General features: G+C 42.1%; 1 protein-coding gene across 1 annotated transcript; it reads left to right on the top strand.

Annotated features, from left to right (window-relative positions):
- Positions 1 to 8,286: 8,286 nt before the first annotated feature.
- On the top strand, positions 8,287 to 11,012 carry LOC148020517 (jasmonoyl--L-amino acid synthetase JAR4-like). Its single transcript, XM_087698280.1, has 4 exons — positions 8,287 to 8,753; positions 8,854 to 8,958; positions 9,144 to 9,955; positions 10,100 to 11,012. Exons 1-4 carry the CDS (start codon positions 8,461 to 8,463, stop codon positions 10,711 to 10,713), a joined length of 1,824 nt encoding a protein of 607 aa, XP_087554406.1. The 5' UTR covers positions 8,287 to 8,460; the 3' UTR covers positions 10,714 to 11,012.
- The last annotated feature ends 2,653 nt before the right edge of the window (positions 11,013 to 13,665 follow it).

Raw genomic sequence — 13,665 nt, forward strand, 5'->3', positions numbered from 1 at the left:
GGCCTCTCCTTGTACTCACACCAAGAAAAGCAATAGGGGAAATTTGTACTCTCAAAGAGACTCTACATAGATGGAGATCCCCTCTTCTCCTCAAAATAGGGGCGTGGTGAAATTTTACAAACAAGCTCAAATTTTGCTTCTTCTTTGACTCTTAGAGTGTAGTCTTCTAGCCCTTCCTAGTAATATATATCATGCATTGGGATTCTTCACATATTAGAAGATTCCAAGTTGATGTGACATATCAATATGACATCCTTATAGAAAGAGCTTGAAGAGTACATTATAACTAGCAAAGAAATGGCAAACTTTTACCTTACTTTTGCAAAGTTTCACCATGCCCCCACTTTTTAGGAGAGACACGCAATGTATGTCATCATTGAACCCCTTTGAGAATCCAAACTTTCCCGAATGGGGCTCTCTTTCAATGATCCAATGCACTCAAGAGGGCTCACAAGCAATAGGGAGCAAAAGAGAGGAGCACTCAAGTACTAGTTACTTACGCAATGCACAAACCATAAGATGTTATTCCTTTCATTGTTTAGAAAAGGAGATATAGAATGTATGGCTAAGGTTTTCCTTTTCCACCATATTGGTAGTAGTTTATCAATCATAAGGATTTTCAATTTGTGGGATGCTTTTACGATATTGACTCTTGGTGTTAGCAAGAAGGTACAACAAGTTAGGCTATTATCTTTGTCTTGGTCTCACTTGCACCAAATAATGATTGGATTTTGAAGGTAGTTAGAAATATGCAAACGCATGGTATATGGATAGATTAAAGAGGAAAATGTGTGTTTTATTCATGAAAAACTCACATTAGTTCTTGTACACATATGATATAGTGGGTTTATATATAGTGTGTCCTTAAGGTTATATATTTATCCATACTGAACCCCTTGAGAGCTATTTACATTTGTGCTTATGTTTTAAAATGTAAGAGACAATTGTAGAACGAGCAACACAATGTCCTATACAAAAAAGTAATAGAAAGGGTACAATCTTGCCATTGAGATCTTCTTGATGATGTTTTGGGAATTGGGGCATCATAAAACTTAGAGAATTTTTGAATTTTCTACCCAATTCCAAAGACTTTACAATCTTCTAATTCTACCGACTCGATAGAACAATAAGAGTACTTGGTAGCTATTACTCCAAAATATGGTTTTATTTGCTAACATTCACCAATTGGTATTCCTAAACAAATTTAAACTTGGAACTTTAGTTGACTCAATGACAAGGATATTGAAACAAGATTCACCACACTTCAAGAAATCAAGGATTTACCAACTATTCCAAGAATATAATATAGTTTATAACAGATGTTTAGATGAATTAGACTAATCGATAATGTTTGTTTTGGACTTTTTTAAAAGAAAGATTTTGAGGATGTCACACAATAAATTAATCATTTTAAAACATATCAAATTGTTGAAATCATCTCGAGTTATTGCTACATCAAAATAAATTGATATACGAAGTACGAATCATTCAAGCTATAGAAACTAATCAAAAATCACTTTTAAAAATAATGGTTTGCAAAGGGATTCACATGGGAGGAGTGTAGGTTGTAGGATAGATAGGGGTAAAGAAGAGAGAAAGAAAGCTATGTGTAGACCCTACGATGTGAAAGTAGTTTAGGTGCAAGGAAGTGGTTCACATGGGGAAAGGGCAAGTTAGAGGATAAAGATAGGGAAAGGAAGAGAACCTTGGGAGAAATAATATAAATTGACACTTGTGTGACATGAAAAAAGAGTGTTAGTTATTGTGGACCCAAAGTTTTAGTTCCAACTCTGCTAAAAAGAGAATTTGGTCTATGATAAACCTCGTTTGAGATCACTAAATCTCAAGGGGGATAGATTGATGGGATGGATTCCTTGAATATTGTATAGGTCAATTGTCTCGTCGAGAGCTTATCAACTACCACTATATGTACATATTATGCTCTAGCCTTTTGAATCGTACTTTTAAATAGAATTTAAGGACCAAAGGGTTAAAGAAGCATATTTCAACCAATGTCTTGTTTTTACACCCTTGTTTGTCCATCCATGCGATATGTGTGTGTGGGTGACTAGGCAACCTTGCCATCGATAAAGACAAATTGTTGCACCTTGAGTGTAGTTCATATGTCTAGCTAAGGGCCTCATGCTACTTTGAGGTATATGCTTACTTTTTCAATTTGGACATACCCCTTTTGGGAGAATAATAAACTAGAATAAAGCTACACACATGCATTGGGTTTGTATGTCGAGTGAATTGGTTGAGAAAATGGACATAGCCCCACTAGTGTTCATAAAAAGGAGAGGTTTAGTGTCAAGTAAATTGGTAAACCTAAAGGAAAATCTTGAACGATATTTCAAATTTTTGTTGCAAGGTGTACGAAAAAAAGCTTCAATAATCTAGGAAAAAGTTTTGCACATCAAAGTAATTTTTGATATTCATAAACACTGCCACACAATTGACCACAAAAGTACACATCAACATGTTTGGAGTGGTGTTCATACGAAAAACAAGGTCTAGGGTCAAGGGATTGCTAAAATGTGGAAAAAAGCATCGGCTTTTTTTAAAACAGACCATTTCCTAAGTCTAGAATCTTATAAGGTATATGGTGATTGAAAAAGCTACAAAATCTAAGAAAATACTTGCAAATTGTAAAGGCCAAAAGTTATGTCAAATGTGGAAAGTATTCTTGATAAACAAATGGAGCTGCGAAGAGCCTTGAAATGTTTGGAGTGAAAGTTCGAGTTGCCTTTGAGGATGGACTATGAAAGTCTTTGGGCCAAGTGTCAAACCTAAGAGATCATGGCTTACAAAAGGCAATTTGACGTGTGTATTAGTAAAGGAAATCCACAATGGACTTAACAAGAATTCATGGCTTAGGCAAGACAATTTGAGGAGGAGTGGGAAGTCTCACGTGGACTTACAAGAATTTCAAGGATTGGGGAAATTTTCCTTCCGGTAAACAAAGGAGGAGGTTTGGACGGATCTTAGAATGGATGGGAGTGTTACTTGGAGGATGGACAAAAAACGCAAGTTTTCGGGCCAAAATGTCAAGCCTAAGAGATCATGGCTTACAAAATACAAAGTAACGTGTGAACGAGAAGAGGAAGGTCACTCTACAGACTTCACGGCTTACAGAAGCCAATATGACGTGCGGAACACTCCGGAGGGACGAGCAGAGGAAATTCGCAAATGGACCGACTTACAAGGTTTGCTGATTCGACTGGTAGAGCATATTCGGTTGTCGCTGTTGTTGTTGTTGTTGTTGTTGTTGTTGACGGCCGTCGCCTGCTGGTGCTGGTGCTGCTGCTGCACGTTGGGGAAAGAATGTAATGGTGTTTAGGTTGATTGGACCCCCCCCCCCCCCCCAAAATGCTTTATATCTTCAGACTTGCTACAGGCCCTCGGGATATATATTACATGGGTTGCCCACGTAATATACCTCATAAGTTATAGCATCCGGCCATGCTTCAAAGCACGTTTCACAAAAGTTCTCTTTTTCACAGGGAATAATAAACAGCCCTTCGCATTTCAAAAAGGACACAAAGGAAAGTAATAAATAATATGACTCAACCAATTCCATCAATCAGAAGGGGGAGAATGTTAGCGTTTGTACGACGCAGGTGGCTTTGGCTTGGCTTTTGCTTTATTTATAAATTTAAAAAAAAAACCCCCCCCCAAAGGCGAATCGATTTGTTATCAATGTTACTATCGGAAATCGATTTCTTCTTTCCAACGCGAATCAAACTTGCCTTGGCTTTTAGGAAGGTTTAGGTTGGATTCATACGCCCGTCGCCTACACATACTTCTATAATGTATACATGGTCTCTTTGTGGAGAGTTTGCTTGTAAGATGTGTAACAAAGATCTCACATTGTGTTGAGGGCGTCTAGGGGTTTTTGCGCGGTGTGTAACTCGCCTAAGTCAATGCTTGATAAAGGATTGACGACATGGATGGATCTATGGAACATTAAAATAAGTTTTTTTGATAACTTAGAAGGTCTCCAATACAAATGTTAGCTCACTGTCAAAAAACTATGTTGGTTGTCTCAAGTCATAAGAAAAAAGATTCCTGGCCCACCAACAAGATTGTTGTCAATAAGCATTTCAAAAAGTTTTTAAGGCTATCAGTTGGATTCAAGGTGGAAGGAAAGGTTCCTACTATGCACCTTAGGGCCAATCTGTGAGGATCTCACTTGATATCATGCATGTTGTCAGAAGTGCTTCCTAAGCAGTCAAATTCTAACCTGGAAAAAACATCTGAGTAAGGTTTGTTGAGCCACTACTTCAGCCAAGCTCAATTTCTTGTGATGGTATGTCCTGTTAGGCAAACTACCAACTTGTGACACATTGGCGAGGAAAATGCTATGTAGCCCAATGTGTGTCATGTGTGGAAGGAAGTGGGAATAAATTGTCCACTTGTTTTGGGCTTGTGTTAAAGCTGAGCTGCCATCAACTGCAGCTAGCAACATAGAAATAACCGTATCTTTTATAGGAAGAGGTATTATGAGCTTTTGGATTTACTCTTGAGCTGTATGAACGAATTGAAATTGCTCTTTTAGAAAATTAAAGAGCAATGCTCGTGTTCGTTATGCCACACACAAGTAGCAACTAGACTCTTCTAATGTCTTATAAGTAAAGCTAGTCCCTTTTATAGTGAGGAGGAGAGGTGCCACATGGAGTTTCCTTTATTTGCAATACTTCCGGGATAACAAGCCTCCGTGTGGCATGGACCTGAGTAACCTTGAATTTGGCTTTAGGGCCTGGGGGTTTGCTGTAGTCGCTTTACTCTGACGTGATATAACAACCGCATTATTGATGTCCTGCGCCCAACTTTCTGATTCGGCAGGCGGGACAATTTGTATTTGCCGTCTGCCTAAATAATAAACGCACCATAATCAATCGCTAAGTGGACTCGTGAGGCGTCACTCGGGAGTCGGGAGTCTTCTCGAGGCTAGGGCCCAGGACAGAGAGGAAGAAAGACATGACTCTTGACCGCCACGTGTTTGGGAGGGAGCATCGAGGGCACCAAGTCAAGCACGGGACTCTGCACTTTAGTCAAGGCGCACTTTTCAAGCCGTCAAGAGACACGGTCACGCACGCGCGCACGCATTCTGGGATTGAGCATGGTCATGTGAGTGAGTAAGACCTGGCCTACTACACCGAGAGCCTGAGAGCCTGAGGCGAGCGATGGTAACTTATAAGAAGTCTGCTGATGAATATGATCATCATGAGAGGCGCGAATCGCGACGAGAGAGCGCGCGCGCGCGCGCGTGTGTACACGTGTCTGTGGGGGTGCGGTCGGAACTTCCCAGTTCAGTCCATAAGCAAGTAGCAAGAATGGTTCTGTAGGGGGCAGGGAACCGCCAAGTTGCCAACCATACCTTCAAAGTGGGATAAATAATTGAGTGGGAGAATATTTAGACCTACGTTGAAATAGCAAGTTGCAACGCAAAAGGAGGCTTTAATTAGCTTCCCCAATCAATTTGCATATTGTTTTTCAATTTCTGATAAGCAATCTATGCATATCAGGGGAAGAAATTGCTAACTGATTTCTTAAACGAGTATTTTTATCATCATTGCGGAGAGTATATACTAAGCAAAGAAATGTACATCGCCCCCCAAAAAAAAAGGCTGACAGTATATTAAATAAAAGAAATGTACAGAGATTTTTTAATTTCAATAATGCAAGCTGACACTATATTAAAGTAAAGAAAGGTACCAAGTTGCCCTTACAACTACGTAAATTCACAAAAACTCCCAACTTCTCGAGGGTTATGATTTTCTTCGGCTAAAAGAAGGATGGAACAAGGTGTGTCCTTCAAAATGGGGATCTACCTCGGATAAGAATAGTTACTTACCCCTCCAGACTCCAGTCTTCACAAATTGGCTTGCCCTTTAAAATCTAGCACTCTTGTAGATCCTCTATGACTGCCTCAATGATTTGCAAGGTTACGTACGGCTTTGTGGATTTTGACCAATGCCTGGACCGAACGTTTGAAAACAGAAATTCTCTCTCCCCCAAAATTTCGAGAGTATTTTAAGAATTCAAAAAATCCAAAGATTTCCAGGAGTTTTAACTTTTGATCCTCATCCTAAGGGTAAAGAATGCTCTCAAATTTTCAAGGCTTTTTCAACATTATCCTATGAGGGCTAGTAAGATCATCTTAGTTTTTCATGATTATGTCAAATGAACTAAAGGTTGGAATATTGTTTGGTATTCTCAATACAACTCGAAGCATCCTATGTAGATGTGACATTGTTGATAAAACCTAATCAAATATATAAACTAGTTTCGTGGAAGCACAGCAATGGTCGTGTGGACTCGTAATATACCCTTCTTTTTCATTATTTTCTTCTACTTCTTGTTTCTATGGTGATTACTTTGACCCTTGCTAGGTTGATGAATCATCATCATCACCACCACCACCCCCCATGAGTTTTCACACCTTTATTTCTTGTCATAGTTTCTCATTCAACTCTTACCAAGTCCATTGATAAGTTAAATGATGGAGTGGATGAAGGGATAAAATGGCATAAAACGTTTGCAATCTAGGTTCATTATAGCAAAATGTGTGGAAAATTATCTAATATTTTCCAAGCTCTTTCTAAGTCCTCGATCAAATAATTAATACAAGAAAGTTAAACCTCGTAAACATGGTTACTATCGTCACAATATGTGACAATGTGAACTACGAAAAATGAGCCGATCAGATACTTATATTCACGACAAGTTACCTATTGCAAATCTCCTTTGTTTAACACTAAGATTTGTTAGTGTCTCACTTCACTTGGATTTTAGGCTAGTTCAAAGCTCCTTTTGCAACCAAAAGTGTTTTAGGTGGATGAACAAAGGCAATTCATGTGACATCATGTCCTTATCGCATAGGACACAAGGTGCATTGCAAATAGAGTAGTGATCTCAAGTGAAACTAAATGAGGCATCAAGATAATGTTGTTTTTTAAACAAATCAATTGCATTTTGGCTCACGATTACTATTTCCAAATGGTAAAGGACACTTGGATAAATGTGAAATCAAGGCACATAACTTCCTAGGGAATAATTAGAGATGCTAGCTTATTTGTTTCTATTTGTTCTCACCACGCCCTAGAACCTTGGTCATTGAGAGACATCGTCGCATCGCTGGTGTAAGGCATACTTGACCGATATTATGCATTCAAGTTTATCTCTGCCTTGCTTCTACATGAATTACTTTGGTCAAAAGTTATGATTTCCATCACTTCCCTTCTATCATGTGAATTAGTCTAGCCTAAAGTACTTCCATCACTTTCCCTTTAATCACAAGCATCCTAAATCCAAACTCTATGGTTGATCTATATGGTCTTATATGTAGTGGATCTTACTAACATCTTTGTTTATACTTCCTATTTGGGACATACTTCATCTTAAAAGGAGCATATATTATTTAATAAATATAGTTCTCTTACTCTTCAATGCATATTAATAATGTTATCTATACTGCTTAGCCTTCCTTAAGTTTTTTGTAACCTAGTAGAAGAACTAATTGTCATATAAGACGATGGAGTCCAAAACGTTTTTTTAAAATGTGGGAAGCAACATCATGCTATAAAAACATCGTTAGTCAGCTACAACACAGATTGCAAGACATTGTTATCGTTCCATTTTGAAAGACATTGTTAAGATAGATGCTATTCTCAAGTATATAAAGAGAGTCAATTTGATTGCTTGCATGAACATTAACATTGAAGAATTCCATAAGATCAATTTGGATTTCTAGAGGACCATAAACATTGTTTCTAATAAGCTAGAACCAAGCACACATAGCCATTTATGTACAAATATTATTCTTTTAAAGAGCATAGAAAACCTCCTAAACGACAAAGTGGTGTGTACATCCTTTGCATTGAGAGTGCCCTTGGCCTTCATCGCTACTTGATTTTTTTTAAAACCACAAGCATATATCACAATATTTGTTTGTTGTGTGCACTCTCGTGTCCTTTTAACAATTTACCTGACGCTAAGCTTGGATTTGACAAAAAGGCGGAGCATTGTTTATCGGTACGAGGCCTCGGGTGATTTTGATCTAAGGAAAGAAAGATTTGCAGCCGCCACCATATTATATTTTTATGTCCAAGTCCATGCGACGCCACGCCTGTTCCACACACACACGACTTGAGACTCGTTCACCCTCGCAAAGCAGGTTCTGGACTCGGGACTCCTTTTCCAGCTTTTCGTTGTTTTCCCTACCTGGTCTGCCACTCGCTCTGAAAGGGCCGCCCGAAGACATTCTCCTCTATAAAATACTACCTTCGCACCCTATCCCTCATCTACCATTCAAACATCTTCACACTCCTAAGTTCGACGCACCCCTGTTTATCATTAAAGCTCTTCCTTCTTAAGTCCATTCCATCTTTCATCGTCCCGCAGCCCGTTCAACATCCTCATCATCATTGTCATCTGTTAACAGTAGCACTCATCAATATGCCCAACTTCACTCAATTGGATCTGGTCGGCTCGGCCATAGCCCAGTTCGAGGAGATGACTCGCAAAGCAGAGCAAGTTCAAGAGGAGGTCTTACATGCAATTCTTGAGCGGAACGCCTGCACGGAGTATCTCAGGAGCTGTGGCCTCCATGGCCGCACAGACGCAGAGACCTTCAAGACGCTTGTACCCATAGTCACCCACTCAGATTTGAAGCCCTATTTCGACAGGATAGCCCAGGGCGACCGGTCTGCAATTCTGACGGCGGACCCTATTCAGACGCTCTCATTGAGGTATCAAGTACTGCAACCTTCGGTAATTAATTCTGATCTGCATATTAAGCGATTTGGTGTAAGAAGCATTGACATTAAGATTTCTGCTTTAAACTGACAGCTCGGGCACCACATCCGGCGGGCAACAGAAGTACCTGGTTTTGTACAAGGAGATACTGGAGGCGAGTGGGCTTTTTGCAAGGATTTCCGGCGCCTACAGAGCACGGTGAGTAATGGACACAATGCTGTATCTATCCATTTACGATTTGCACATCTACATATGTGTTTAATGCTTCTTAGGTTTCCCGACGCCAAGATATTTCCACGTCGAATAATCACAACAACACGAAGAATAACGATAGGGCTGCTAATAAGTCTTGTTCTTTTGTATTCTCGGTTCTGCGTATGCAGGGCATTCCCCGTCCGAGCTGGTGGCCGAGTGATGGAGTTCGTGTTTTCCGGGAAGCTGTCCAAGACGACCAACGGCCTGACGTGCGGGACGGCCACGACGCATCTGTTCCGGAGCAAGGAGTTCAAGCAGAAGCCCGGCCTGGTGAAGTCCTGCAGCCCCGAGGAGGTGGTCCGGGCGTCGGACCACCGCGAGGCCATGTACTGCCACCTGCTGTGTGGCCTCCTCCTGGCCGGCGACGTGGAGTACGTCTTCGCGGCCTTCGCCTACACCGTGGTGGAGGTGCTTCGCACCTTCGAGCAGCAGTGGCGGAGCCTCTGCCACGACATCCGCCTCGGACAGCTCAGCCCCTGCGCCGTCAAAGAGCCAGCCCTCCGCGCCGCCATGGCCAGGCTGCTGCCCACCTCGCCCGACCCCGCGCTGGCCGACCGCCTCGCCCTCACCTGCGAGGGCTTGGCCGCCTACGGCTGGCGCAACCTCATCCCGGCCATCTGGCCCAACTGCAAGTACATTCTCTCCATCATGACTGGATCCATGACGTCCTACCTCACCCGGCTGCGTCACTACGCCGGCGACCTGCCTCTCGTCAGCAGCGACTACGGGTCCACAGAGTCGTGGATTGGAGTGAATGCGAATCCCAAGGCGGAGCCCAACGATGTCACCTACACAATGGTGCCCAACGTTGCTTACTTTGAGTTCCTCCCGCTGCAGGGGAACGACCACGATGGTGGCGATGAGAGCACATTAGAGCCAGTTGGGATGACGGAGGTTGAGGTTGGGCAGGAGTACGAGCTTCTCTTGACGACATATGGAGGTAGGATTAACGTAACTGCTAAACATTCCCACCCCTCTCTAATCTCGTGATGGTCAGATCAGATGGCGATGCCGAATTTTCTTTTCTCTTTTTGGCTTTTTGGGGTGGCCTCGGCGACTAAATCTCCTAATTATGACGTTGCAGGGCTGTACCGTTACAAGCTCGGGGACGTCGTCCGGATCACGGGCTTCTTCAACTCCTCGCCTCAGCTGGCGTACGTGTGCAGGAAGAACGTCGTGCTCACGGTGCACATCGACAAGAACACAGAGAAGGACCTGCAGATGGCGGTGGACAAGGGCGTCCAGGTGCTGGAGCAGAGCATGGCCGGCCCCGAGGATCAGGAGACCGGGCTGGCGCAGCAGCAGCAGGAGGAGGACCAGATGAGAGTGGACTTGGTGGACTACACCAGCTACGCTGACCTGGCCACCACGCCGGGCCACTACGTCATCTTCTGGGAGTTGGGCTTCTCGAGCAATGCTGACGTGGCGGAGAGGGTGCTGCAGAGGTGCGCGACTGCCATGGATGCGGCCTTCGTGGACCCAGGCTATGTGGGGTCCAGGAAGGTGGGCACCATCGGGCCGCTGGAGCTGTGCCTGGTGAGGCCCGGGACCTTCCGCCTCCTCCTGGAGCGCTACATGAGCACCTCCGGCGCGGCCATCACGCAGTACAAGACCCCCCGCTGCACCACGTCGGACGACCAGCGCCGAATCCTGCGCAGCAGCGTCTGTACGGCCGTCTTCAGCTCCGCCTACCTGTAGCAGCAGCAGCCGCCCCCCACCGTCGGATGGAAAATTCTCCTGTCCTCCCCGCCCCCGTTCTGTAAATTTTTTTTTCCTTTTGGTTTTTCTTTTTTTGACCCCACGTCATAACTTAAGGGGTCTAAAAGGGAGGAAAAAGATATATTTTGGGGTCCTGTGAATGAGACACCATTGATCGTGGACCTTTTTTGTAAATGGAAATCCTCTCGCGACTCGCGACAGCGAGAAATGTAAACACCTGTGGTTTTCTTTATTTTCCTTGCGGGAATATATAAATATTTTTGTCCTTTTTGAGAGGCTTCGCTGTCGAGCCAGTAAAAAGGAGCGATTCTGCCGAAACATCACTAGTATTCGTGTGGGTCGGACGAGTGTGAGATTGGCGAGAACAGTAAACTTCAAAGGTGTGACGAGTAAATTTGGGGGGCCTGTAACTGTGCTTGCTGGTGCGTGTCCCATGAAATTATTTCCTTTCGCACACCAATTAAAATGCGAAAACGAAAACGTGCAAATGTTTTGGAATCCCAGGACAAAAGGTTGCAGCATGCAAGCTCATAACCTCCAACATGTCCTACGAAGAAAAAGGGAGGGTTAAACATGGTTTGTAAAGGAGAGGTGAATGACGTGGGCGAGGGTAGTGGGGTGGGACCTTAATTACTTACTCTCCCAATATTTATTTCATACAAGGCGGCAAATCAAGGGGCCAAATGGACACTTAGAGCTACTCCTCATGCAACTCTCCACATGGGATCTTGTCAAGGAGAACCTCCTCAAACCATGGAAGAGAATGTAGCCATGGACAAAGGGAGTGTATGAGAATGAAACACGGAATTTTGCTGCAATATCCCACAAACGAAAGAGGTGTGAAGAAATGAGAATGAAACACGGAATTTTGCTGCGATATCCCACAAACGAAAGAGGTGTGAAGAAGCAAATAATGGTGAAAGTTCTAGCTCTCGATAGAGCTACTAGTTGGAGCCATGGATGCATCAATATAAACGCAAGAGAGGAGAACAAGCTTTCACTTGATGCAAATCCCCAATCTGTGTTAGACTTGCTAGAATACGGAGGACATAGCAAAACAAACATAAAAAATGTTTATTTTGCCATGTCCTCCATATTCTTACAATGTTTATGTACTGTATGCACATAAAACATACTGCAACAAATGTTTATTTTGCCATGTCCTCCATATTCTAACAATGTTTATGTATTGGATGCACATAAAACATACTGACAATGTTTAAAAAAGTAGATTAAAGTTATATTGGGGGCAAAAGGTCCTTTGAAGTGGTATTTGATAATAAGAAGCTATGCAGAAGGTGCTCGTTCAAGGCATCTAGTTATGGGACCTCGAATTGTATACATCCCATGCAGCCGATTAAGACAAGCAAAGACTCTTAGAAACGAATGCCTCGGATGGGTTAAATTCATACAATGTCTAGCATACCTATGAAATTTATGGCCTTATTGCAAAGGGCTTGGCGAAGCCTTCATACATACAACATTTTGCATGTTCAATAATGGGGAAAGACAAGATGGAGTATTTTATCTAGCTATGGATGTATCATCAGTGGGAGAACTCAAATTTCGATTGGTATGGGGTAAATTTGTAGGAGCCTGGTACAAGTGAGGCATGTGGGGTTAGTATTTCCAAGGAATGTCTTGTAGTAGAGGAGAATGAAGTGGCAAGGCCATCTTACATTCAAGCCTCATGGACTAAAGTGGTTGGGAAAAAGCATCGATTGGGAAACAATGACATAAAGACAAAATCTCAATAAAATGATAATGAGGAGGGGGACATGTAGTTAAGAGTCCTAAAGATAATACGATTTTGCCTTTGAAGTAAGGAATGCTGATCCCAAAAATCATTATTGTTAGATTGCCTCAAGTTAGAAAATTTTTGGAGAAAGGTTTGCAATTCCCAAAAATAGTAGGGGGAGAGCAAAATTCGTGCAGCTCAACAAGAGTCCATTAGAGCAGTTGGACTTCATGGACAAATTCAAATGGCATTTGAATTTCATGGAAGCAGACAATCAAGTGCTAGAAATCATGAGTGCTTTGGTACTAAGATTAATGCAGATCAACCCCTAACCCTACTAGGCCGATAATGTTTTGGCCCTAGGGTTCCTAGCTTCCTTGCAGAAGTCTAGCTTTTGGTCATCCGATCATTAGGGTGAGAACCCTATATCATTCTTGCACGGCCGATCTGACAATCCTAACATTTTCAAGAATGTGGATAGGATCTTTGGGATTGAAAATATTAGATCGACAACCCGAGTGTGATACTAGGCAGAATTTTATCATAGATTAACCCTACCTAGCACATTGAGGTGATCGTCATACACTAACTAATCATACCTTTATGATTCTCATGTAAGCTATTCAACTATATGCGAATTACTTAGTTGATCTAGCTAACCCACGATTAGAGACGATCATTCCTTTTAAAGATGCAAATACTTTCTTCTAAATTAGCAAGCACTTTTCTAGAAGATAGGTGAGATGCATCATTCCATGCGAGTATGCAACTTCAAAGCATAGACGTTCTGCTTTTATGCAACTTAGAGATCATTCTTTTCCTTGCCCTATACTATAATAATTGACATTTAGAGCTAACTCTTACAAACCCTACGTTGATGCAATGAAGTCAAAGCTTTAATATTTTTAATGAAGATGCATTCAAACTTTGATAAAGAACTCCATGCGTGAGCGAATACCATGAGTCCATCATTTAATTAATCCTTCCTTTAGCACTTATCTTGACCCAAAATGTAACTATCTTCGCATGCAAATTTTCAAGGTACAAAAATCCTTTCCATGCATTGCAACTATTCGGACATCAATTAATGTCCGTCTATGATTACCTTAATCGCGAGACACAACCAATAATTAATTACATAAATGCATTACGAGTTCTATGTCCTATCCTTTGCAAAATGCCACAAGGACACC

This window comes from Lygodium microphyllum, chromosome 18 (assembly GCF_053477565.2).
Source record: "Lygodium microphyllum isolate KBCC chromosome 18, Lygodium_microphyllum_v1.1.10, whole genome shotgun sequence".
NCBI classification, from domain to species: domain Eukaryota; kingdom Viridiplantae; phylum Streptophyta; class Polypodiopsida; order Schizaeales; family Lygodiaceae; genus Lygodium; species Lygodium microphyllum.